The 26229-nt window shown below is 37.1% G+C and overlaps 2 protein-coding genes across 2 annotated transcripts; both read left to right on the plus strand.

The window, feature by feature from the left end:
• The first annotated feature begins 1489 nt into the window (after window positions 1–1489).
• lrrc74b (leucine rich repeat containing 74B) lies at window positions 1490–13926 on the plus strand. Its single transcript, XM_084412800.1, has 10 exons — window positions 1490–1810; window positions 3144–3318; window positions 5702–5844; window positions 6688–6820; window positions 8524–8730; window positions 10483–10592; window positions 12339–12454; window positions 12790–12868; window positions 13012–13107; window positions 13202–13926. The coding sequence occupies exons 1-10, from the start codon at window positions 1652–1654 to the stop codon at window positions 13295–13297; spliced, it is 1314 nt and encodes a 437-aa protein (XP_084268926.1). The 5' UTR covers window positions 1490–1651; the 3' UTR covers window positions 13298–13926.
• A 187-nt stretch (window positions 13927–14113) lies between these two features.
• Window positions 14114–25987, plus strand: nipsnap1 (nipsnap homolog 1 (C. elegans)). Its single transcript, XM_084415399.1, has 10 exons — window positions 14114–14590; window positions 15925–16052; window positions 16466–16511; window positions 19806–19900; window positions 21877–21947; window positions 22034–22174; window positions 22284–22315; window positions 22396–22490; window positions 22577–22660; window positions 25127–25987. The coding sequence occupies exons 1-10, from the start codon at window positions 14511–14513 to the stop codon at window positions 25189–25191; spliced, it is 837 nt and encodes a 278-aa protein (XP_084271525.1). The 5' UTR covers window positions 14114–14510; the 3' UTR covers window positions 25192–25987.
• The last annotated feature ends 242 nt before the right edge of the window (window positions 25988–26229 follow it).

Below are 26229 nucleotides of genomic sequence, written 5' to 3' on the forward strand. Positions count from 1 at the left end.
AGACAATCTCCTGAACTCCAAACTGAATGTCAGAATGGGAAAGAAAGGTGATTTAAACAATTTTGAGCATGGCATGGTTGTTGGTGCCAGACGGGCCGGTCTGAGTATTTCACAATCTGCTCAGTTACTGGGATTTTCACGCACAACCATTTCTAGGGTTTACAAAGAATGGTGTGAAAAGGGAAAAACATCCAGTATGCGGCAGTCCTGTGGGCGAAAATGCCTTGTTGATGCTAGAGGTCAGAGGAGAATGGGCCGACTGATTCAAGCTGATAGAAGAGCAACTTTGACTGAAATAACCACTCGTTACAACCGAGGTATGCAGCAAAGCATTTGTGAAGCCACAACACGCACAACTTTGAGGCGGATGGGCTACAACAGCAGAAGACCCCACCGGGTACCACTCATCTCCACTACAAATAGGAAAAAGAGGCTACAATTTGCACGAGCTCACCAAAATTGGACAGTTGAAGACTGGAAAAATGTTGCCTGGTCTGATGAGTCTCAATTTCTGTTGAGACATTCAGATGGTAGAGTCAGAATTTGGCGTAAACAGAATGAGAACATGGATCCATCATGCCTTGTTACCACTGTGCAGGCTGCTGGTGGTGGTGTAATGGTGTGGGGGATGTTTTCTTGGCACACTTTAGGCCCCTTAGTGCCAATTGGGCATCGTTTAAATGCCACGGCCTACCTGAGCATTGTTTCTGACCATGTCCATCCCTTTATGACCACCATGTACCCATCCTCTGATGGCTACTTCCAGCAGGATAATGCACCATGTCACAAAGCTCGAATCATTTCAAATTGGTTTCTTGAACATGACAATGAGTTCACTGTACTAAAATGGCCCCCACAGTCACCAGATCTCAACCCAATAGAACATCTTTGGGATGTGGTGGAACAGGAGCTTTGTGCCCTGGATGTGCATCCCACAAATCTCCATCAACTGCAAGATGCTATCCTATCAATATGGGCCAACATTTCTAAAGAATGCTTTCAGCACCTTGTTGAATCAATGCCACGTAGAATTAAGGCAGTTCTGAAGGCGAAAGGGGGTCAAACACAGTATTAGTATGGTGTTCCTGATAATCCTTTAGGTGAGTGTATATACAAACACTGTACATAGATTATGTATCACACACACACACATTCTGTATATATATATATATATATATGGATTATAAAATTATATTTAATTTAAATTGTGTTGAGAGCAGCTGATTAGCTTTTATAATGAAGCTGATATCTACTGAAGGGAGAAGTTTAATTGTTTATCTCTCTCTTACCACTCACTTCAGAAAAAGATTGAGTGCAGCTTTGTGAGAGGAGAAGTAACACCATGGAAACCAGTCAACAAAACAAGTGAGCTGAACAATAGCCCACCCTCGCTGTTCAGGCTCCACTGCTGATTGGACAAACTGTCCAAAAATGCAGCTCTACCATTATTCAAAGTGACTGTCAGTCAAACATGACCCTCCAACAGAGCAGGCTAGTCTGGGGCAACAGGAGACAACACTGCACTGATTTGCTTTCTCATAGATTTGATTTCATTTAAGGATATCGATATTGTCTGACTTGGGAAAGCAGAGTGAATCAAATGTGATTTAGTTTGAACAAAACAATCACAAAGTCTCAAAACATACATAGAATGGTCGCGGGTAAAAAGGTGACAAAAGAAAGTATTCTTCCATCTGTGTGTGAAGATAATGGAGATGAAGGTGGAAAAGAAGAGGATTTGGGTGGAATTGCGAGCAGGCCGGTCAGCAGACCCAGAAGTGTCTACAGCAGAGGAAGTGTTGATGGCCAAGTGAGTGTTCATGCTCATATTTCACATATTAACACTTTACAGTAAGGTCTAGTTTCTTAACAATATATTCTTACACTTTGTTAATGTCAATAAAAATGTTCATGTTCATGTTGGTTCACAGTGCATTGTCTAATGTTAAGAAATGCAACTTTTGATCTTAAAAATGTATTAGTAAATGTAGAAATTAACATGAACTAAGATTAATAAATGCTGCTGAAGAATTGTTCATTGCTCATTTGTTCATGTTAACTGATGTAGTTAACTAATGTTAACAAATCAAACCTTATTGTAAAGAGTTACTCTGTTTCTTATGCTTGTATGTTAGAAAACACATGATGACTAGCACATGGTCCTGGATCAACATCCTTTCAACCAATCGGATTTTAGGGTTTAGGGGAAGTGGCATGATTTGGCGTATGATAGGTTGAACACTGGTTGCTGAAAATTACATTTTGGAATATTTCTGTTTTTACTGAATTTTTGATCAAATAAATGCAGGTGAACATAACAGACTTCTTTCAAAAGAAGACCCCTACAATTTTTTGGACAGAACCTGTATATAATGATGTCATTTAGGCACCAAATTCATCAGAAACTCACACTCTTATCATCAGCATATGTTGAGCTTGATTGGAGTGTGATTGACCAGTGTTTGATTATGTCATTGTATATAGTTTAGGTTTTTGTTCAACTTTTTGATGCTCTCACCGCTGTCAATCCCAGAATCCCCCGCATGAGCCCGTTGCTCATCTCACATAGAAACTGAATTGTAAACGCCCGCTCATCTCAGCACCAGTGGGCACACACAGTTACTTTTCAACCACTCACCACAAACCATCTGCAGCTCCATTCTGCTATCTGGTATGCAATCCTCCAAAAAAAAATCCTACCCTACAGTATGTTTTTTTTCCTGACAGTATGTTTCATTTGGAAATATGTCACTTTGTGGAAGTAAAATGATAGAATTGTGCACCATTCAGAAGTGAAATGTAGAAATTCATATAACAATGTTTAACTGGAACAGCAAAGTTTGACAAGTTTGTTTGGAATGTTGGCTTGACAAAGTCTTATTGGAAAGTTTTGAGTATGAATGGACGGACGGACGGACAGACGGATGGATGGATGGATAGATGGAAATGTTACACATATATTTTTTTATATAGCAACAACAAAGTCTTGTTAAGTTTTGAATAATGTTGAAAAAGCCTTGAAAAAGTTTGAGGGTTTATAAGACTTATTAGACAAAATAATAAAACGTCGGACCGACGGCTAAATGACGAGGCGTAATTTCGAAGCATGTTCCCCGCCTGAAAATGTTCATCCTTCTGCTCAGAGAGTGCCTAGATCCCCCAGCCAGAATCAAAGCATAAGAATGGATGAAGATTATACACACGAAGAAGACGAGGTGGATGAAGGTCGAGGCCTCCCAGGTGATGGACAGCAGCAGGAGGAGTGTGTCATCGCTGACCAAGATTTTGACATAGACCTGGAACTCAGCAGATTTCACAGTGAGAGTTCTTATTAAAAGTGAAAGTGTGAATATGAACAGAGAGAGAGAGAGAGAGAGAGAGAGTGGGCTGGCGAGGGGGCGTGGGTGATGCACGTTTTGATAGAGGGTGTCAAAGAGCTAAGGGGCAGAGAATATGATGTTTCCACTCAATGGGGAATAAAACAGGCAAACGGCCGTGAGTCATGCTTGTAATTTCAGACAGGCTTCTCTCTTTCTCTCTCTCTTTCTCTCTCTCATTTTTCACCTGCTTGTTCTGCAGATACCGAAACACCTACACAATCCTCTACATATACATAAATCACGGCTCGATCCATCTCTCACTATCTCTCTGATGGCTGTTTATTCAGCTTATTAGAGATAGCCATCTGCTAGATTACTGCTGTGTGCCTCCGCATAGCTTAATGAATGGCTTGGGAATTTTCCACATTCATGATAATTGCGCATCTCAATGAGAAACAATGATACACTGTTGTCGTATTTGGTTTACAAAGCCACACCAGTTCATCTCAATTGAGCTAAGGTTGCATGTGTGAATACGCCATATTGGTTATCTTCTGATTAACGGCGCTTGCTGAGGAAAGCATCATTATTATTTTTGCTTATAACAATAATAGTAGACCCCTAACTTTATGAGTAACTTTACCCCGCACTGTTTGTGCTACAGAAAATCAGATTCTAAGCAGTTTTTCAATGTTATCTTCTGTTGTAGTTTTTTATGATTATTGTTACTATTAGGCTACTTATTGTTTTACATTTATATTTGCATTTGTATTTCTTGTATTAGACTTATTTAGAAGCAGGGGCTACATTCACAGGACAATTATACATATGAATATATTTATGAATATATTGTTTGTATTATAAAATAGCACTTAAAAACACTAAATTATAATATTGTATTATAAAAATGTTTGTTACAGAATATTATAAAATTATAGATTTCATGCTTTTAAAAGTGCTCCAAAAATATCTACTAATACATTGAAATATCTGCAATTTATTCGTTGCTTACAGAAAATCTGTGTTTTGAATGCCCATAAATGGAGAAATATACTTTTTATTTTATTTTTACTTAGATATTTTAATGAAATCTGAGAGATTTCCGTCCCTTCATTCACAGCCTACGCTTTGACGCTTCAAAAAGTTAAACTAATCCATATGAATTGAACGGTTTAGTCCAAAATGTTTGAAGAAACTCGATCACTTTATATGGTGAACAGATTGAATTTAGGCTTTTATTTACATTTAACGTTACACATTGACAAAGGCTGCGTCAAAATTGCATACTCTCTTGAGTAGGTACTTATTCTGAATAAGTAATTACTTTGTGACCGCTAAAAAAGTATATGTGCTTTGTAGCATGAGTGTGTGTAGTATGAATGTAATCCGGACGTACTACGTTCGCCATGTTGTCATTGTCATGTGACCCTACCAGCGGCGTCACTGTCATTCACAAATCCTCTCCTGTGGCCTCATAGGATGGTAAAGTGTCCGTCGTATTCACACTTCAGAATCTCGCTGGAAGTAGTAGGTCATCCAGGTAATTTTTGCACTGTACTGTGAAAATCGGACATCTTTTGTCACATACTGTTTTTCCCTACTATATAGTAGGGAAAGTGTGTGATTTCAGATGCAGCCAAAGACTTTTACATTGATCAGCGCACATAAACAGAAGCTCAACTGTACTTGCTTGACATGTGAGAACAAACCTCATTGGTTCTTGAGGAAGCTCAAACGTGCTGCGTTACAGAAGAATGAACCTCATTGGTTCTTGCAGAAGCTCAAACGGGCTGCGTAACAGAAGAATGAACCTCATTGGTTCTCGCACGTCAAGTGAACATGCTTGAGCTTCTGTTTACCACAACTGATGTGTGAGTTGATGAAGATTTATATGTGAATAAAAGACTAAATTAAATCTGTTCATCATATAAACTGATCGAGTCTCTTCGGAAAATTTGGACTAAACCGCTCAATTCATTTCGATTCGTTTTATGATCTCTTTATGAACTTTTTGAAGCATCAAAGGGTTAGTTGCTTATGTCAATGGAGGGACAGAAAGCTCTCAGATTACATTAAAAATATCTTAATTTGTGTTCTGAAGATGAAAAAAAGTCTTACGGGTTTGGAACCGACATGAGGGTGAGTAATTAATGACAGAACTTTCATTTTTGGGTGGACTAACCCATTAAGTGAAATGATTAACTAGATATGCTAACTATCCAAACCTTGAACCCCACCCTAGAAACCACATAGAAACATGTGTATAGAAACAGAATTTTTCTTTTATGACCATTGCAACTGTAAATATTTTACCAATTTGCATAATTTATACAAGAGATATCTTATCAAACAAATGAGAGATATTCTGATTGTTTTTTTAGATGAAAAACAAGCATATGACCCTACAGGCCAGTCTCGCTACAAAGAGGCTTGTAAGATGCTGAACGTAATTCCTGTATCCTACTTCCTCCGAAATATTAAACAGAGTGAAATCAACATGATGCATTATGGATTGGGATCACAGGTAAGAACAAAGAAACAGGTTTAATGTCAGACGTTTTTTTGGGGGAAAGAACTACAATCCCATGAAGCACTGTGAACCGCATAATTTAATTAAAAACGATGGAGAAATATAAAACTACTCATTTACAAATGTTGATTATACGTATAATCCATTACGCCATTCGCAGCGCTTCATTGGAGTGGGCGGGGCTAAAGAGGTCATTTGGAGCCTGTAGCTTTTTTCGATTCTGTGATTGGTGTAATTTTCTGCACAGCATCATGGGTAATGTAGTTTTTCTAAATTTTCTAAATTTTTCTACATCCATTGTTAAACATGATTGTTTTAAAAATAAGTTAAAATAAAAAGAGCTGATGGGAACTTCGTAGTCTTTAAAGGTATATAAGTTATAGTTCAAAATCAATTCCCTTATGGAGAAAATTAATGGAATTTGTACTTCCGGAACTGACTGTTGCACTCTATTTGGCATGATTTGTTTGTTTCACTTCTCTGATTGGTCAAGATTTTATTGCAGAATCATGGGTAATGTCATTTTCCATGAGGATTCCCACCGTTAAACATGATTATTTAAAAGTAAGTTAAAATAATGTGGGCTGATGGCTTCAGTAAAACCATATACCATATCAATAGGTCTTTTTTTTTAAAGGTTTATAAGTTAAAAATCACTTCTCCTATTGTAAAAATGAATGGGATTTTTAGTTCTGGAACCCGACTGTTGCACTCGTGTCTATTGTTTAAATACACAGCACTCCCATTTAAATGAAAAACCGCTCGCCTTAGGAAAAAATGCTTTGGTGGATAGGGTAACAAAACAACGTTAAACATTTTAAAAACCCTCCTCTATAGGGAACCAAAGCTCTGGCGGTTTCTCTGGTGACCAACACCTCCATCTTGAAACTGAATCTGCGAGATAATTGTATGGAGGGAATGGGCGCCGCTGCCATCGCTGACATGCTCAAAGAGAACTGCTACATCACAGGTGACACACACTGCTTCTACTTTACAATACTGGCTTGTTTCCTGACTTTTATTTGGGATTCAATAGCAGTGTGAACTTCAAGTCTGTTTGAGCTTATCCGTGAGACAGTCTTGTCATGTATTTTGTAGAGGACCATGGGGATCGGACAGTCTGGAATCTTTTAGAACCCAGTATTTTGCAAGGTGTTTTATCATTCCTGTCCTGCACTGTGATATCTGAGCACACACAACGGTGCTAGACTGCTAGTGACCATTTAGTTAATTCTGTTGATGTGAATGTTATTAAACACACACTTTCACTGAAAAAAAGGTGTAGGATTAACTTTGAAATAATTTTCACTCAGAAATTTATAGTAAATTTAACAAATAATTACTAAGAATTGGCAAGCAAACCATTGAAATAAATGTGAAATTTTGAAGAAGAAAATCTGAAATAGTATTTTCTAGTATTTTTCTAAAATGTGCTCCAATAATCTTTGTTTTATTTACAACTTCAAAAATATGTTTTGTTGCAGTTTATCATCAGTGTTGGGGAAAGTTACTTTTAAAAGTAATGTGTTACTCCCTACAAAAAAGTAACTAATTGCGTTACTTAGTTACTTTTAATGGAAAGTATTGCGTTACATTACTTTTGTGTTACTTTTTCTCACCTGAGCTGGGCTTGCTTGTTTTTTAATGACAAACAAAAGTGATATTTTTGGCAAATGTTAAGGCCCTTTCATAGCCTGGAAATCCAGACCTAAACCTAAAAGATTAATGGTCTTGCGTCGACTAATGAAAATCGGCCAGCTCGAAGGGCGGCACCAAGCATTTGAAAATCTCACTGCACGCAATTGGATAACACTATGACCAATCACAACAAGTTTTCGCTTAGTTAATAGCTACCAGCGGAGCTAACTGGTAGATTAGACTCTTACCGTATCCGGTCGGCAAAACAGCAAAAACGCCCTTCTTGCAAAGGAACGTTTCGAGCGCCGTCTTCTGTTCCTCTTTTAGAGAAAAAGTCTAAATCTTTCATTGTAGTGGCCAAAGCCGTTTCAAACAAATGGTGTTCATCCATAGCCATCTTGCAATGTTTACTAATGACTTCGATGTCGCAGCGCCTATATCAGATAACCCGTTGTGATTGGTGCAGCTCAGAGGGGCATATTTAATGAGCATCATTACTAGACACCAGAGTTACTCGCTGAGCAAATTCAACTTGTGCTCTCGCAAGAACTCTGGATTACCAGGGTAGCCCTTTCACACCAAAAGTGAAATGAACAGGCCTCAGGTTGAAGGAAATGCAGATTCACGGCTGTACAGTAGGGCACAGCTCAAACTAATTTTTCAGCTGTGTTGTGTACATTTTCTATATTGTATTAATTATGTTCACAACTTGTAATAATTACTTCAATGAGCTCATTGTTTCTGCCTTAAATTAATAAATTATTAGCTATATATGTACATTTCTGAAATACATTATTTGGACACTAATTACATAAAATTGTAATGTAGACACATTCATATGTATTGTGAAAAGCGCTATACAAATAAATGTGAATTGAATTGTTGCTGCCGGATTGGGGAAGAATAGGATGCAGTCAATAAACAGGAATAAAGCAACTTGCATTACTTATTTGAAAAAGTATCTCAGATATTTTGCTGTAAATTCAAAAGTAAAACTTTTATGATTATGCAGTTAATTGTGTTTTTCCCTCCCAGACATTGATTTGTCAGAAAACCGGACGGGTGAATATGGAGCCAGGGCTCTGTCCAGCATGCTGTTGGAAAACACTACCCTATTCTCTCTCAACCTCTCCGGGAACCATCTGGATGAGCGAGCGGCCAGACACCTGTCTCCAGCTCTGATCGGCAACCAGAAACTCCAGCACCTCGACCTGAGTCACAACAGATTCGCAGATATGGCAGGTGTGAGATGATGTGAAAAGCTTGCGTTTGAAAGGTTCACTCCTTGAGCTTAGACATGATTACGGCAGACCTCTTCTTCAATAACTTTGCTTTTAAAGGGGCATTTAGTGTTATTTGGCTGTCTAATGTTTAATGCTTGCACATAACCCTTGAACTGGAAGACTATTGCATGGTCACTTAGTATACTAGATGAAAACAGCTTGAGATTTGACCTAACACATGCATGACAATAAAAGAACATTAACCTTCACTGAAATATTCCACAATGGGAATCAAATTAAATATGTCAGTTTCTCTTTTTCATCACTTCTGAGTGTAATAAAATAAAATGTCTAGACACAAAATTGTTGTAATTTAGTTTCAATTCACTAATCAAAAGAGAACTCAGGTTACATTAATGTTTTTGTACAACACTAGTGTCATTCCTGCAACAGAAAACTTCGATTTCAAGGTTGTGCATTTGCTTTTAAACAAACTTTTGACTTACACTGTTAAATCATTTTTTTATTTAAAAAAATATTATGTCAGAGTGGCAAAACTTGCTGATAAAAACCTTCAAATCTGCTGTTTTCGAACACATCTGGCTCACCAAAGATTATCTTTCTGTGAGAAAGTATGGAAAAGCAATTTTTCAAAATAACGTTGTTTTTTTTATAGCTAAGTGCCCTCTTCTTAACTGCTATGCAAATTGGAAATGATATTCAGCTTCAACACAAGCACAATATCTTCCTATTTGCAAACATCTCCATATCCAGAGGGCTGGATCTCAAATGATCAGAAACCCCAGTATGATGATGAGGGATATAGAATATAGTCCTAAAGCCCCATAGCTGTCAGCATGAATGACAGTGTGAAAATAGGGAAATTGCCTCAATAAAATATTGCATATAATCATCAAGAGGAACTCCTCCATGACCTGCCATGATTCATACATCCTTAACAGATTCCACTGGCACATCTCTGTTCATATTGCATATGGTGATTTGCTTTTATAATCATACACTGCTTGCTTATTCTTGGCAGGCTACCCTGGTGACCATTGAAAACGTGGCCAATAAGGCCTGGTATAGTAATATAAATCTAATATGATATTCATTGTGTTTTTTTTTATTTAAGAGCTTTGAAAATGGAAACAGTTTAAGGAAATGCTATTTATTATACTGTACGTAATACACTACCATTCAAAAGTTTGGGGTCTGTTAGATTTTTGCTCACCAAGGATGGATTTATTTGTATTATTATAAATATGATTATCATTTAAAATAACCGTTCTCCTATTTGAATATATTTTTAATTTTAATTTATTGCTGTGATCAAAGCTGAATTTTCAGCATTACTACAGTCTTCAGTGTCACATGATCCTTCAGAAATCATTCTAATATGCTGATTTGCTGCTCAAGAAATATTTCTGATTATTATTAATATGGAAATCAGTTGTGGTGCTTAATATGTTTGTGGATGTTGTTGATGCACAGATCAACATTTATTTGAAATAGAAACATTTTGTAAAATTTTAAATGTCTTTTTATCAATTTAATGCAGTCTCATTATATTATATTGATATTGATATTATATTATAACTTTTTTATTTGAGGGAGAGGGTCACTCACAAGGGGACCCCTATATTTTGGGCCTAAATTACTAGTCAGTCAGATCATACAGAAATCAAATTATAAGTGAAAGGCACAATAATACACTGAATTAATAACAGTTACTCCCCCATGTTGCTCGGCTTCTTTCTCCTCCCCTCAGGGGAAATCCTGGGTGCTGCTATTGCCGAGAACACGGGAATGAAGTCACTCAATCTGGCTTGGAACTGCATTCGAGGAAAAGGAGCCATTGCATTTGCTGAAGGCCTGGGGGTAAGAGAAAAATAAAGTCCATCCTCTGCCAGAGTCAGTCACTCATGCTAAGAATTTACTTTAGCCTAAAATCCATTGATCAAGTCAAGATTTAACAACTCAGATAGAGTAAAATGCTGTTAGATCCTCCGTTCCATGCAGTAAAGGAGTCTTATCATGAGGAATCAAAGTGTATTTGATGTTTTGAGATAAAAGAGTTAATTTAACTATGAAAACATACTGAAACTTCCTCCCCTGTCCAAAAATAAATTAATTAATAAGGAGGATTTCCATCACGACATCTCTTGGAATAGTTTTAGCATGTCATTGAATATGGCAATGTTAATGTATTTGGTCTTGGCAGACTAGTGCTAATAGACACACAGACACTTTATGTGAACTTGTAAGATATGCTGCATAAATAAACAAATCCCATAGCAGATCTAGGCAGGTGGAGCTGGGGGAGGTGGAGGGTCTCAGAGGAACTCTGACTAGTATGGCCCTGTCCCAAATGGCGCACTTCATGAGGACTTTCGGTCTCGTGGACTTAAATTGCGCATGCTCGTTGAATCTACGAGTCCGTAGGCCGTCCCATTCAGCATTTTAACGCTCTGAAGTGTGCTCAGCAGCGCCCCCTTTGTACCCTTGAAGCGGTCTTCCGCGAAACCCGCATAGATGCAGGCTCCACACACTTTAACTACCCAGGAATCCTTACGAAAGGCCAATCAGACAACGGATGGGAGGAGATTTCACTCACGGACAATTGTTGACATGGCTGAGAAGAAAATATTACGTTTTTTATGACCTAGATGTACATTTAACCAGTTGTAACCTACAATTTATACAAACATTATGGTCATCGAGCAGTGGTTGATGTCTCAAACATAATAATAGCGCGTTGAATAATACGATCGCATTATGATTAATTAAATAAATAGAACCGAATGTCAGGGCTTTACTGAGTCATATATAAACACAGTATGAATATTGAAACCTGTAAATTCATCTGAAACTCATGCACATTTTCATTATGTGTTAAAATTGTAATCTTAGTTCAAATGGAACATTATGTATTATTATGTACAACTGTATACATCATTTAAATAAGCATGATGTATATTTTGTCTAATGCCCTGGTGGCATTTATAATATCAAAATATAGAACTGTAAAATTAGGATGTGTAGTTGACATGGAGATAAGACGTCGGTGCGCAAAAATGTGATTTCTCCTGTCCAGCAACAACCAGACCGTTATTTCCGGCGTGGCGATCGAGTCTGTCCCAAAAATACCTCTCAATGCGCCCTCGTGGACTCGCGCCAAGGGACCTATAGGTCTGCACTACATGACGTCACCAAAGTGTGGACTCTGAGGAAGTCCACAAGTCTGGAGTGTGCCATTTGGGACAAGGCCTATATAGCAAACAATGAACCAGACTATTTAAATGCTGAGCAAGCATTCTCATTGGCTGCAGGGTCAGCAGAGGCCAATCAGCTTGTGCCATGCGGTAATGATGTGATTGCCTCCAGATTGCATGTAGAGGACCTATCAGCCTGCGCCCTCTAGAGTTTCAAGACTGAACTAGATATTTATTGAAATTAAGTTACATAAAAAAAAAAATATATATATATATATATATAATTTGCATAATTATTATTATATTTTCTTAAATATATTCTTTCATTTTTAATCTGATATATGATATGACCCTTTTAAAAAAGGAGCACTTAATTTCTGCACGTTACTACAGTTGGATTTGATTTTTTAAGGGAAATATCTTCTTGCGGACCCTGGATTTGTCGTACAACGGCCTGGGCAAAGAAGGTGCCGTGGCTCTAGAGGAAGCACTCAAAAACAACAATACACTGGAGGATCTGAACATTAGGTACTGTCGTCATAGTATGGTTATATATCATAACTGTGCTCACCAACGAGTCAATGTTTTGAAGGCACAAACTGCCCTCACTTATTGTTCCTCACTTGCACACGTGGACAGTTGTCTTGATTTATTGCCGTAATTATGAGATGGTAGACGGCTGGAACTGTTCTGTGTTTGTCTGCTAAATTTGTTTGAATGTTCACAATGCTCATTTATTCATGATTTATTTGCAGTGGTGAAATCAACAAACACCAGACTTAGCAAACAGTCAATAAAATGACAAACACTTTTACCCCCATTGCCAAAAATACTTCAGTATTGTCTTTTTTCTTTGTCTGCAGCAATAATCGCATACCCTTTGAAGGAGCCGTGCATTTAGCGCTGGGCCTCAAAGTGAACTCAACTCTACGGATTCTCAAAGTATGAAACATTAGCATAGGAACAGCAGCTGAATTATTGAAGAAAGTAATACTAAATTGGCTTTTCAAGTCTGCGTCAGAAGAGATTTACAGCATTTTTGTGTGTTATTATGACTAATTCTGTTGGTTTTGGGTATGATCCAGATGTCTAGGAACCCAATGCAGTCAGCGGGATGCTTCGCCATCCTAAAATCAGTTCAAGCAAATCCAGAATCTGCAGTCGAGTTCTTGGACTTCTCTGTGAGTGGCCCTTACCCATTCATTTCTCATATTTCCTTTGATATTTATTGGTCTTTATTTCTAACATCGTTTTTTTTTTTTTTTTTTTTTTTAGGACATTTGCGTAGACCAAGAATTTAAAGACTTACTCAACAGCACCAAAGAAACACTCCCAAACCTCCAAGTGAATCATAGTGGAAAAAAGACCTGAAATTTATTCAAAAAACATTCTGGACAATCCATAGGCATGTAAAACTGCAAATGTATTTTTGAACGTGCATATAATTGAGACTCTAAACTGATTTGAATCTAGCATCACACTCCTCCACATGGTAAATTGGATCAAGTCATAGTTGATGGATCGGTTTCTGCCGTTAAGGGAACAATGGTTCAGTAGAATGATGTATAGATCAGGATTTGATAGCATTAGTGACCTTAGACTTTAAAACACATCTAACAAAATGGGTAGTTGACATGTGTGGAGCAATGAAAAGCTAGACTTTGTGTAAAATCATTGTACACACATCACAACATTTATCCAATTACTTTATACTACAATACCATTCAAAAATTTGGGGTCTGCAGGATTTTTTAAATGTCTTTGAAAGAAGTCTCTTATGATCACCAAGACTGCATTTATTTGTTCAAAATACATTAAATGCTATTAAATATTAATACATTTTAAAATAACCGTTTTATATTTTAATATATCTATTCCTGTCATGCAAAGCAGATTTTTTTAGCATCATTACTCCAGTCTTCAGTGTCTCATGATCCTTCAGAAATCATTCTAATATGCTGATTTCAAGAAACATTTATTATTATCAATGTTGAAAAACAATTGTTCTGCTTAATTTTTTTTTTTTTTTTTTTTGTGTGTGAAAAGTATGATGCATTTCTTTGGATTGCAACTTTTGATCAATTTATTCCTTCATTGTTGAATAAAACAGAAAAGTATTAAATAAAATATTTCCTCACCCTGCAAGATTATTCAAGTTAACAACGTCATATGTCAGTGTCACATCTTCCTTACAAATAATTAGCATATATCTATGGTATTTAGGCAGCAAATGTGCTTGCCCATTGCATTTAGTCTGATTTCATTATTATTATTCTTTTTTTTAATCCATTTTCCCCCAAAAAACTAGTCAACAGACAAGTTAAACCGGGCAAACCAACTTGGTTTAAAAAAAAAAAAATTTCCCTTTCCTTTTTTGACTGGATTTTAATTACATCAGCGACCAAATCAGCAGATTAATCGTCGTGATTAATGAGTTTCTAAAAGTGACGTTTCATGAATCACTGGCGCACATGGAGCTGAAGTCCAACAGTTCACGCGCGTCAAACATTAACTCACAGAAGCGCGTGTGTTGCAACTCCTGCAACTTCATATAGACGCGAATCTATAAACAACAGCGAGAATAATGGCGGCAACACGCTCTCTACAAATCCTCAAGAGACAGCAGCATTTCCTCAACAAGGTCCATTCAGCATGGCTGGCCAGGTAATGTGCTTTTGTCACTGAGAGAGATGCATGTCACACGATACAGTTGCATCAGCAATGCAAGTAAAAGTGCAGATCTAGTGTCAATTCAGTCATATTAAGTATGTGGGTAATTTATAAATATATATATATACATGTAAATGTATAAGCGAAAGTGTTGGTTTTAGTACTGCACTCTGATGAGGGAAGTTTTTCGAGTGCAAAAAATCAATATAGCCTAACTTAGTCTCTAAATTTGCACCCACCACAATGCATATGCAATATTGCTAGATTATTCACATTACATATTTTCTCTGACATTTCAATAATTTCTGTCTCTGAGCACTTACTTTTAACTTGGAATAGGAACTTTTTACTTATAAGTTTTATCTTAAAAGACTTTGTATAGGCTATTCGAAAGTTTTATGTAGTAGTAGTATTATTGTAATTATTATATTTTATAATAATATATGGCTTTTAACCATAGCAATTTACAGTATACTTGGAGCAATCTGAGGTTAGACACACACACACACACACACACACACACACACACACACACACACACACACACACACACACACACACACACACACACACACACACACACACACACACACGTATTCCTATCACAGACATAATTATTTTTATACTGTACAAACTGTATATTCCATCGCATACCCCTTCACCTACCCATACAGAAAACTTTCTGCCTTTTTACATTTTCAAAAAACATGATATATAAGCTGTTTATATATAACATAATGTACAGTTTGCAGACACACACACACACACACACACACACACACACACACACACACACACACACACACACACACACTTTTCCTACCTGTCTAATGAAGACATACATAGACTGCTGTATAAAGCTAAAAATAATAATATCTACAGGCTAATTCTACCAAAGAAAACCTTTTGCATATTTGGAGTAAAAAACATGAATTAATTTATGACTCAGTGGTCTCCACAGGGAGCATATTTGTCCCCAAAGTATAGCAAAGTAAGCTATCCACATGTAAATTATCATTAAAATTTATTTATTTTTGACAAAATTCTTCTTGTAATCTTATGTAACAAAATGCATCTAATGTTTGCATTAATTTTTCACCTACGTATGCACTTTAAAAGTTATTAAGTCACTAAAACTGCATGCATAATAATTATTTAAGATGGAATTTAGCATGTCATTGCTGCCACTCCTTGAAACATCACATCAACTTACTACCCATGTGCTTACACGCTTTCTTATACTACTGCGCATTGCAGCTTGCGATGCATCATTTAGCCTATATATTTATTGAACACTTGCTGAAACAGTTTTGCTTGTGAATCTTTAGAGGTTTTGCAAATAAAAGTGATGAAGGCTGGTTGAGTTCCATGTTTGCACACAAAGTGGATGCCAGGAAAGATGCCCACTCCAATCTGCTCTCCAAGAAAGAAACCAGCAACCTCTACAAGATCCAATGTGAGCCAATTCATCTAAAACCTTCTAGGATGCGCTCAAATGTTCAGGCCTTGGGAGAAATTGTGCATGAAATATAGTTGATAGGAATTGCTAAAAATATTCCCATGCACGAATTATGTGCTTTCTTGTCGTTTGGCTCCAGAAAACAGCCTAAACTGTTTGTTTTACACTAATTGCTTTAATAAATCAGCTTCCAAAGAGTTTATTTGAAGATTTAATTTGTTTTCAGGAGACCAGCTGCATGGAGAATTGTAATGAAAATTGGGTTTAGATAAATGAGGGTGATATTTCATATAAGGGTTGATTTTAGTGATAAAATCACAAGGGATTTCACTGAATTCAAAACGTTACAAAAATAAGATACTGGTCCATTTGTTTTTCCTGACATCTTCGAATCCTATTTTTTCTTCCAGTTCACAATGTCAAGCCAGAGTGCATGGAGGCATACAACAAACTGTCGTAAGTAATCATAATCATAATACAGCTGATCAAGTCTATTTTCTTCGTGTGTAGCCTTGCTTTCAGTATGACACTCTCAGGTCTGCATTGTCTAGATTTGATGTACTTTGATTCCTTGATTGTCCCATGTGACAGTGATATGTTATCATTACACTGTAAAAAAATGATATGATCAATCAATTATGACAACACATGTTTTTACATTGTTTTAACTCGTCAAAATAAGTTAAGCAATTTTCAACTTCAATTTTCAAAGATTCAATTCGGTTTAAAAAAATCAGTTTGATGTAATCTAAGTTGAAACTAGATGCGAAAGTTCGTCGAGACAAACTTTAAGTTGGCTTGAGAAAGTTTGGAGCAGAAACTTTTTTGCTAGGTGGTTGCTAGGATGTTATGGGTGGATGCTATGGTGTTGCTAGGGTATTTTGGGCGGTTGCTAGGGTGTTCTGGGTGGTTGCTAGGCGGTTGCTAGGGTGTTATGAGTGGTTACTAGGATGTTTTGGGTGGTTGCTAGGGTGTTGCTAGGGTATTTTGGGTGGTTACTAGGGTGTTCTAGGTGGTTGCTAGGCGGTTGCTAGGATATTTTGGGTGGTTGCTAGGGTCTTTTGGGTGGTTGCTAGGCGGTTGCTAGGGTATTTTAGGTGGTTGCTAGGATATTTTGGGTGGTTGCTAGGTGGTTGCTAGGGTGTCCTGGGTGGTTGCTAAGGTCTTTTGGGTGGTTGCTAGGCAGTTGCTAGGGTTTTCTGGGTGGTTGCTAGGCTGTTTTGGGTGGTTGCTAGGCGGTTGCTAGGATATTTCTGATGGTTGCTAGGGTCTTTTGGGTGGTTGCTAGGCGGTTGCTAGGATTTTTTGGGTGGTTGCTAGGGTCTTTTGGGTGGTTGCTAGGCGGTTGCTAGGGTATTTTAGGTGGTTGCTAGGATCTTTTGGGTGGTTGCTAGGCGGTTGCTAGGGTCTTTTGGGTGGTTGCTAGGATATTTTAGGTGGTTGCTAGGCAGTTGCTAGGGTTTTCTGGGTGGTTGCTAGGATATTTCTGATGGTTGCTAGGGTCTTTTGGGTGGTTGCTAGGCGGTTGCTAGGATTTTTTGGGTGGTTGCTAGGGTCTTTTGGGTGGTTGCTAGGCGGTTGCTAGGGTATTTTAGGTGGTTGCTAGGGTCTTTTGGGTGGTTGCTAGGCGGTTGCTAGGGTCTTTTGGGTGGTTGCTAGGATATTTTAGGTGGTTGCTAGGGTCTTTTGGGTGGTTGCTAGGCGGTTGCTAGGGTCTTTTGGGTGGTTGCTAGGCGGTTGCTAGGGTGTTTTGGGTGGTTGCTAGGATGTTTTGGGTGGTTGCTAGGGTCTTTTGGGTGGTTGCTAGGCGGTTGCTAGGGTGTTTTGGGTGGTTGCTAGGATATTTTGGGTGGTTGCTAGGGTCTTTTGGGTGGTTGGTAGGCGATTGCTAGGGTGTTTTGGGTGGTTGCTAGGATATTTTGGGTGGTTGCTAGGGTGTTTTGGGTGGTTGCTAGGCGGTTGTTAGGGTGTTTTGGGTGGTTGCTAGGGTATTTTGGGTGGTTGCTAGGGTCTTTTGGGTGGTTGCTAGGCGGTTGCTAGGGTCTTTTGGGTGGTTGCTAGGCGGTTGCTAGGTCTTTTGGGTGGTTGCTAGGATATTTTGGGTGGTTGCTAGGGTCTTTTGGGTGGTTGCTAGGGTGTTCTGGGTGGTTGCTAGGCGGTTGGTAGGGTGTTCTGGGTGGTTGCTAGGGTCTTTTGGGTAGTTGCTAGGCGGTTGCTAGGATATTTTGGGTAGTTGCTAGGGTCTTTTGGGTGGTTGCTAGGATATTTTCGGTGGTTGCTAGGGTCTTTTGGGTGGTTGCTAGGCGGTTGCTAGGGTATTTTGGGTGGTTGCTAGGATATTTTTAGTGGTTGCTAGGGTCTTTTGGGTGGTTGCTAGGATATTTTGGGTGGTTGCTAGGTGGTTGCTAGGGTCTTTTGGGTGGTTGCTAGGTGGTTGCTAGGGTGTTATGGGTGGTTGCTAGGTGTTGCTAGGCGGTTGCTAAGGTATTCAGGGTGGTTGATATGGTGTTACTAGGTGGCTGGTAGTTGTCAGAGATGGTTACTATGGAGTTTTTATAGAGTTCTTAGCATGATCTTGGCATGATTTAACACTTAACTAATCACTATTAGCATGTAGCTATTCACTGCTAGCATGTGTAGTTTGTTGGAAGTGATGTTTGCTAGCATGAGTCAAAAGAGCCAAACCTCATCTCTATACGATGTTCTGATACAGATATATAGGTCTTACAAAACGGTTGCTAGGGTACTCGAGTTTGGTTGCTATGGAGTTGCTTGGGAGCTGGAAGATTTAAACTTAACAAGTTTATAGTGGTTTGAAGTTTACAGTAGTTTACAGTAGTTTGAAGTTTGACAGATAGATAAATAAGTTAGATAGACACACACACACACACACACACACACAAACAAACACACAAACACACACACACACACACACCCACTAACTCGCTCACACACTCACTCATAAACTCAGTGTGTGTGTCTGAGTTTAGAGTTTATAAGTGTATAAATTGATGAGTTTATAAGTGTATGAGTTCTTGAGTTTTGAGTTTATAAGTTTAAATCAGTTTAGAGTTTATAAGTTTAAATGAGATTAAGAGTTCAGAGTTTATTAATTTATGAGTTTAAGAGTTCATAAGTTTATGAATTCATGAGTTTATAAGTTAATTAGTTTATAAGTGTTTATAGTTTAGAGTTTATTAGTTTAAATGAGTCTCAATGGCTCATATAGTATATAGAACGGCAGTTTGGTTTAGTCTTCAAGGTGTTTAGATTTAAATTTTTGTCGGTTTGAATTTTTTAGAACTCCCCAATGTAAGTCAATGGAGTTTTTGAATGAGTTTTTTCGAGTTTTGATCGTCATTTTTAGGAAAACCGTAAGTCCGATCAGTCTGAAAAGATATAGCATACCGAGTCAGATCAGTTTGAGTGTCTGAGCCGAGTTTGGAGTATGTAGGGTTAAAGCTCTAGGACGAGTTTGATATAGATTTTTTTAGGGTCAGAAGAATAATAATAATAAGTTTAAATAGGATTTCAATATGTTGGCTTTCTCAAGCCAACTTAATGACTCAAACATCCAAGGTGATTGTACTTAAAAAAATTAAGGCAGAAACTTTTTTTTTTTAATGAAAACTGCATGCAAAACCATTTCATGTGGTTCTTAATAGTCCATTGACCATATTGTATAGGCTAAGTTTATATTAATAACCATGTTTTTTTTTGTTTTTTTTAAATCCCACTGTCTAATTTTAGGGATGAGGTTCAGAAAGAACTCCATCGTGATGCAGATTATCCATGTGAAGTCGTTGGAAGCTGGAACACCTGGTATGGTGAACAGGATCAAGCAGGTGAGATGACAAAGTATTTAGCTTTTTACCGTGTCTGGGACAAAACTGTTGAGTAGTCTCAGAGTTTTAACAGAATCTGAATTGAAATCTAAGCTAAGCTACTGTTAGTGTCTTATAAGTGTTTTGATTCTTACTCATTTTATTGCATTGTGGTCTATATACTGTAGTTAAATGTACTTTCTTATGTCTGCAGTGTCTTTTTTTTAAAGGGACAGGTCACCCAAAAATGGAAATTCTGTGATCATTTACTCATACTCAAGTTGTTCCAAACCTGTATGAGTTTCTTTCTTTTGTGAAACATAAAATAGGATATTTTGAAGAATGTTTGTAATTAAACAGTTGGCGGCCCCCATTGACTTCCATAGTATTTTATTTTTCATGCCATTGAAGTCAATGGGGTCCATCATTACCAACATTCTTTAAAATATCCTCTTTTATGTTCCACACAAGAAAGAAACTCATACAGGTTTGGACCAACTTGAGGGTGAGACAGAATTTTCATTTTTGGATAAACTATCCCTTTAAGTTTGGTTGTACAGCACAGTGGTCAACTACTGTTGTTTTTACTGTGCTTTATGAATATAATTATTTTTGTGTATATAAACTGTTCAGAAGTTTTGGGTTAGTTACTTTTTTAAAGGGGTGGTTGATTATGATTTCACTTTTCTAACTTTAGTTGAAGTAATGTTGCTGTTTGAGCATAAACAACATCTGCAAAGTTACAACACTCAGAGTTCAAAGCAAAGGGAGATATTTGCTTTTAAAGAAATCGCTTTTTAAGGACTACAACAAACGGCTGGTAGGGACTACACAACATTCCTCCAGGGTTAGTGACATCACTAACCCTAGAATTTACATAAACCCCGCCCCCGGGAATGCCATTTATAGATTATCAAGACAGAATATGCTAATCAATGACTAGAAGATAACTACACATAAGCTACATAAACTCATCAACTAACCATTCAGAAATGTCCTGTTGCTTCTACATGTTGTCACTTCTTCTTGAGTCGCTCCATCATTGTCTGACTCTGGTTTGAACATAAAAGGCTAAAGGTTTTTGAAATTTCCAGTGCATGTGTGTGTGAGGTAAAAGGACACAAGCTGTTGAAGCTCCGCCCCCTGTGCCGGGAGCAGCAGCTCATTTGCATTTAAAGGGACAGACACAAAACGGTGTGTTTTTGCTCACCCTCAAAAAGTGACAACTTTAACATGCTATATAAAAATATCTGTGGGGTATTTTGAGCTAAAACTTCACACACACACTCTGGGGACATCAGAGACTTATTTGACATCTTGTGAAAAGGGCGTTATACCACCCCTTTAATATTTTAATATTTAATATTAATAATTATATTTTGGGAAAAGTGTCTAATGTTCACCAAAGCTGCATTCATTTGAACAAAAATGTAAGAACAGTGATATAGTGAAATATTATTGCAATTTAAAATATAACTAAAAAAGAATCCTGTGATCAAAGCTGAATTTTCAGCATCATTACTCCAGTCTTCAGAGTCATATGATCCTTCAGAAATCATTGTAATATGGCGATTTCAAGAAACATTTGTTTGTATCAGTGTTGAAATGATTCTTTGATAAGTAATATGTTCAAAAGGACAGCATTTATTTGAAATTGAAATCTTTTGTAACATTATAAATGTCTTTACTGTCACTTTTGATCAATTTAATGCATCCTTTGTGAATTAAAGGTTTTTTTTTTTCTAAGAAAAATCTTACTGACCCCAAAACTTTCAATAAGTAGTTTGTACTTTGAATACACTGGGAAAAAAAGGTTAAATCTACTTAATTTTTCTTTTGTCAGTTTTTGCACTCACATTTAAGTAAATTTCATATATGGAATTAAGCATTTACTTAATCATTTTTATCAGTGATGCATCACTTGGTTTTCAAGCACCTGGATGTTTTGTATGCGATGTTACAGTACTAGAGTGACACATGCTGTTTTGTGGTTGTAGTGCATCTCTGGAGATACTCTGGTGGATATCCTGCTCTTATGGAGTCTTTGCACAAACTCAACCTCAATACGGTATTTAACACATCTCTGTGCTCTTAAAAAATTGCATTTAATAATGTCACATATTTGTGTCCTTTACCAAAATGTTTCCTGTACAGACGTATCTTGCATTTCGAAAAGAAAGGAGCAAAATGTTGATCTCTCGGCGCAACCAGCTTCTTCTGGAGTTTAGTTTCTGGAACGAGCCTGCGCCCAGAACTGGCCCCAACATTTATGAACTGAGAACATATCAACTACTAGTAAAGGCCATTTCATTTAGCTTTTTTTAATAATATATTGCATTGCATTTTACACCGTTTTTAACATTTCCTTTTTTTGGTTTGTTTGTCCTAAAATTTCTCAATCAAGCCTGGTACGATGATCGAATGGGGAAATCATTGGTAGGTTTATGTGTGATTTGTGAAAAATATTGATATTATATCACCTTGTTGCATATTTAATCTGTTTTATCATGTTCCAGGGCTCGAGCAATCAAATATAGACAGGAAAACAATGAAGCAGTGGGCGGCTTCTTCACACAGATCGGTGATTTGTATGTTGTTCATCATTTGTGGGGTAAGAACATCCTTTTCTTTTTCTTCTGATCATTGCATATTAATAAGTGTCTCTCAGTTGTACTGAATATATTTAATGTGTTTTAGCTTATAAAGACCTGCTGTCCAGAGAAGAGACCAGAAACGCTGCTTGGTTAAAAGAGGGCTGGGATGTAAATGTGCACTATACAAGTGAGTAAGAACAAAGAAAGGCGATGTTTGGTATAAAATATTAGCATACTGATTACTGCATACTGCATAATAGACCTTTAGTCAGGGCAGCGCCATATTTAGGTTTTGTTGGCAGTTAAAATGAGGCTGTGAGGTATAGAAGTACAGTGCATTTAATGGATTGTACTTTTGTTTAACAACATACCAATTGTTCAGCTGACAAAACATCTTTCTAAGAAAAACTTTCAGTATTTCGGGATATAAACTCGCAATTGTGAGATAAAAAGTCAAAATTGCCTGTCATAAAGTCCAATTCTGAGGGAAAAAAGACTTGCAAGCAAAGCAAGCAAGACTTTAAAACAGGCAATTGCGACTTGTAAATGTTATAATAGTGATTTTATAATGTCTAAATATGAATTATAGAAACACATTAGTAAGTAGTAAAAAAAAAGAAAAAAAAGACTATTATAATGAAATAAACGAAAGTTAAGAAAATGCTTATTTCAGGCCTCCCATTTAAAACATAATTTTCAGGTGTCATTGCAATCATAATGTGATATCGCAAAATATGATGCGTAAAATAAACAATTGAAGAGGTAAATTATGAAAAAGTCATTTGTAATATTATTTTAATGATTTTCTAAAGTTTAAATATGATTTCAAATGCAAAACCCTTGAAAATAATTATTTTACAGAGCAGAATGAGCCAATGAGTGATATCCTCTGCTATTGTGTGGTGGTTTTGTGTTTTAGATATAGATATTTTAACCCCTTTATAGGCCCCAGATTATTGTTGTTAAACATTCTGCTGTAACTGGTCAGGGGTTGATGGTTGTGTTTTGATGATAAAACTCATAATTTAGGGACTTGATTCACTGAACTTTTCCAGAGCCTAATCTCTGATTAAACAGGTGATCTATTATTAGTTTTGTATTATAAATTATAGTAGAAATGTGATACTGTAAGATCCATTGTTGTGACAATCAGATTTTAAAAAGCTCTGTGGTATAATGCTGAATCACACAGAAATCAAGAATCAGCATTTGAATCTCTACGATGGTGACATTAAAAGTTTCATGTCGCAATGCATGCTGGGTACCAGCACAGGTACTCACCCATGACTCCCAGCATGCATTGTAGCACGAATACTTTTATCACCATTGCTGAGATTTATACAGATGGATTTGCGGATTCTTGACATCTGTGTGAGTCTAAGTGATGCCATAGATGATAACTTTTTGTGCACAAACTGTTTGTTAAATCTTTCACTTTATCTGATTGCCACAAAACTGTTGGCTCTTATGTTGTAGAATCACAGTTTTACTATAATGAATAAAACTAATACATCACCTGTTTCACGAAAGAAAGCTATTAGTTTGACATAGCTTTTATTTTGTCTATGGAGCAAATTATATGAATATTGTGTGTATGTGTGAAAAACAACGTGATTACAGAGGCATAAAACTAGTTAGCACCAACTAGGGGCCGATTTCTTTCAAAATTCTTACAGAACTCCAGGGCCATGAGTCAAACATGCCTTCTGAATTTTGTTCTGATCAGCTTCCGGTAACCTTGTCTGATAGCTACTCAAATTTAAGTGGTGGCCATGTTTTTTGAGATACGCCAATGTCCTCACATAGACTATCGTGGCACCTCGTACAAAGACAGTGCATGCACATTTTCAAGTCATTTGGGCTAATGGTTGGGTGGTTAGACAGTTTTATATTTTTTGGCGCCACCAAGTGCCCAATCGTCATGATTTTTTTTTCAAGTGACCTCAGATTGAGCTCATACACGTGTGTCCCGAGTTTGGCGAAAATTTCTAGTTCTGGTCATGAGTTCTAGCAATTTTTGTAAAAGTGGCCGCTGACATATAGAACATTTTGGCACCCCCTAGCGACCGTGCAGTGAAATTTCAACTTTTCTAGATAATTATTGACAATCAGACTCTAGAGAATCTTGCTGCACTGGTTTGGTTCCGATCGGGCCAAAAACCCAGGACTAGTGCGCAAAAGTAGGTTTTTCACAAAATCCAAAATGACTCAAAATTGTCGCCTGAAGGACGAGCAAATCCGTGCATTTTGAGAGGCAATGATTCCAACGATATAAGACACTTGAGCCTAAGCCTAACGGTTTAGGAGTTATGAGCCATACTTTTGACCGCTGCAGTGCCCCCGTCAGGCCGATATGGCAGGCTGTGGTGACGTTGTAGGTAGTGTGAGTACTACCAGCCCTCAAAGTTTCAAGGCTCTACGACTTACTGTTTGGTCTGCCCGATCACTTTTAGGGGAGAATGCTGATCCTTGGAAAAATTATCCAAGTGCTGTGTGCTTGAATTCCTAACGAAGTGTTTCCTTTGTAAATGGTGCCATCTGGTGAATTCCAGTAGAACTGTTCATACACAATACATCACATCTAAGCAATGCAAAAGCTTTTGATCAGTACATTGACTTGTTAATGTCTGGGGTTTTTTTTGTGTTTTCTTAGTGCCTCTTATCCAAAAGATGGAATCGAGAATTATGATCCCAATGGAACACTCCCCTCTGCAGTAAAATCAACAGTGTTTCACCTGTGATGATACTCAATCCATCTGGAAATCTAATTCGTGTAGAGTTTTGTTCTGACTGATCAAGGTCTTCAGGTCCTCTTGAAGAAGAGTAGAGCTGTAAATGCCATTCTGAGAACTACAATGAAAAACTCCGGTGCCTTTGTATCAGACTGTTTGAGTGTAAAATTAAAACAGCAATCTGATTTTATATATAGTATAATTTAAAAATGACAGTCTTGTTTTTAGACATTGTTCTCTTTCATCAATTGGCATGTTTGGCCTGTTTTTGAGGAAACTTTTATCTGAAATGCTGGTGCTTGTCTATAGCTTTACATTTCTGCAATTATCTGCAATTATGCAGTTATCAGAATACTTGATCATGATGTCCTTAATTAGAGCACAGATATAAAAAAAAGCGCTCAATTTTAGGTTTATAAATAATAAATGAATGCATTTCTGTTGATTTGTAGTCTCTTCTTACACTGTTTGAAGGAAATCCTATATGATTTTCTAATATGTTATAGTGTTATCATGGTAAATTTCTGTAACAGTGTAGTATTTGTCTGGTTTAAATGAAAGTTCACTGCATAAAAAAAAAAAACTTGCCTATGAAACAATGATTTAGTATTGTTTAATTTGATGCCAATAATGTTGCACAAGTTAACTCAAGTCACCTTTATATAGTCTATAGCGATTTTTACAATCCATATTGTTTCTTAACAGCTTTACAGTGATAAAAGGAAAAAATGCGACAAAGTTTGTTTCGGCTGTACAGCAGATCTAGAAGAAAATAGTGTATAGTGCATAAAAGCATGATGTGGAGGATTTTATATTAAGGCCTTATTGTAAATAAAATAATTGAAGTACAATTTTAATATCGTAGAGATTTGATATTTAAGATCTGAACTGAACATATTAACAGTTCATGCCCCTCATGAGCAGCTATTTTTGTGAAATTGGCCCATCTTAGATGCTACTGTCCCTTTAAGAACAAGGGGGCGTGTGACACAACTGCCGAACCATACAAGTAGAAGAAAATGAA

Source organism: Rutilus rutilus (genome assembly GCF_951802725.1).
Source record: "Rutilus rutilus genome assembly, chromosome: 7".
Taxonomy (NCBI): domain Eukaryota; kingdom Metazoa; phylum Chordata; class Actinopteri; order Cypriniformes; family Leuciscidae; genus Rutilus; species Rutilus rutilus.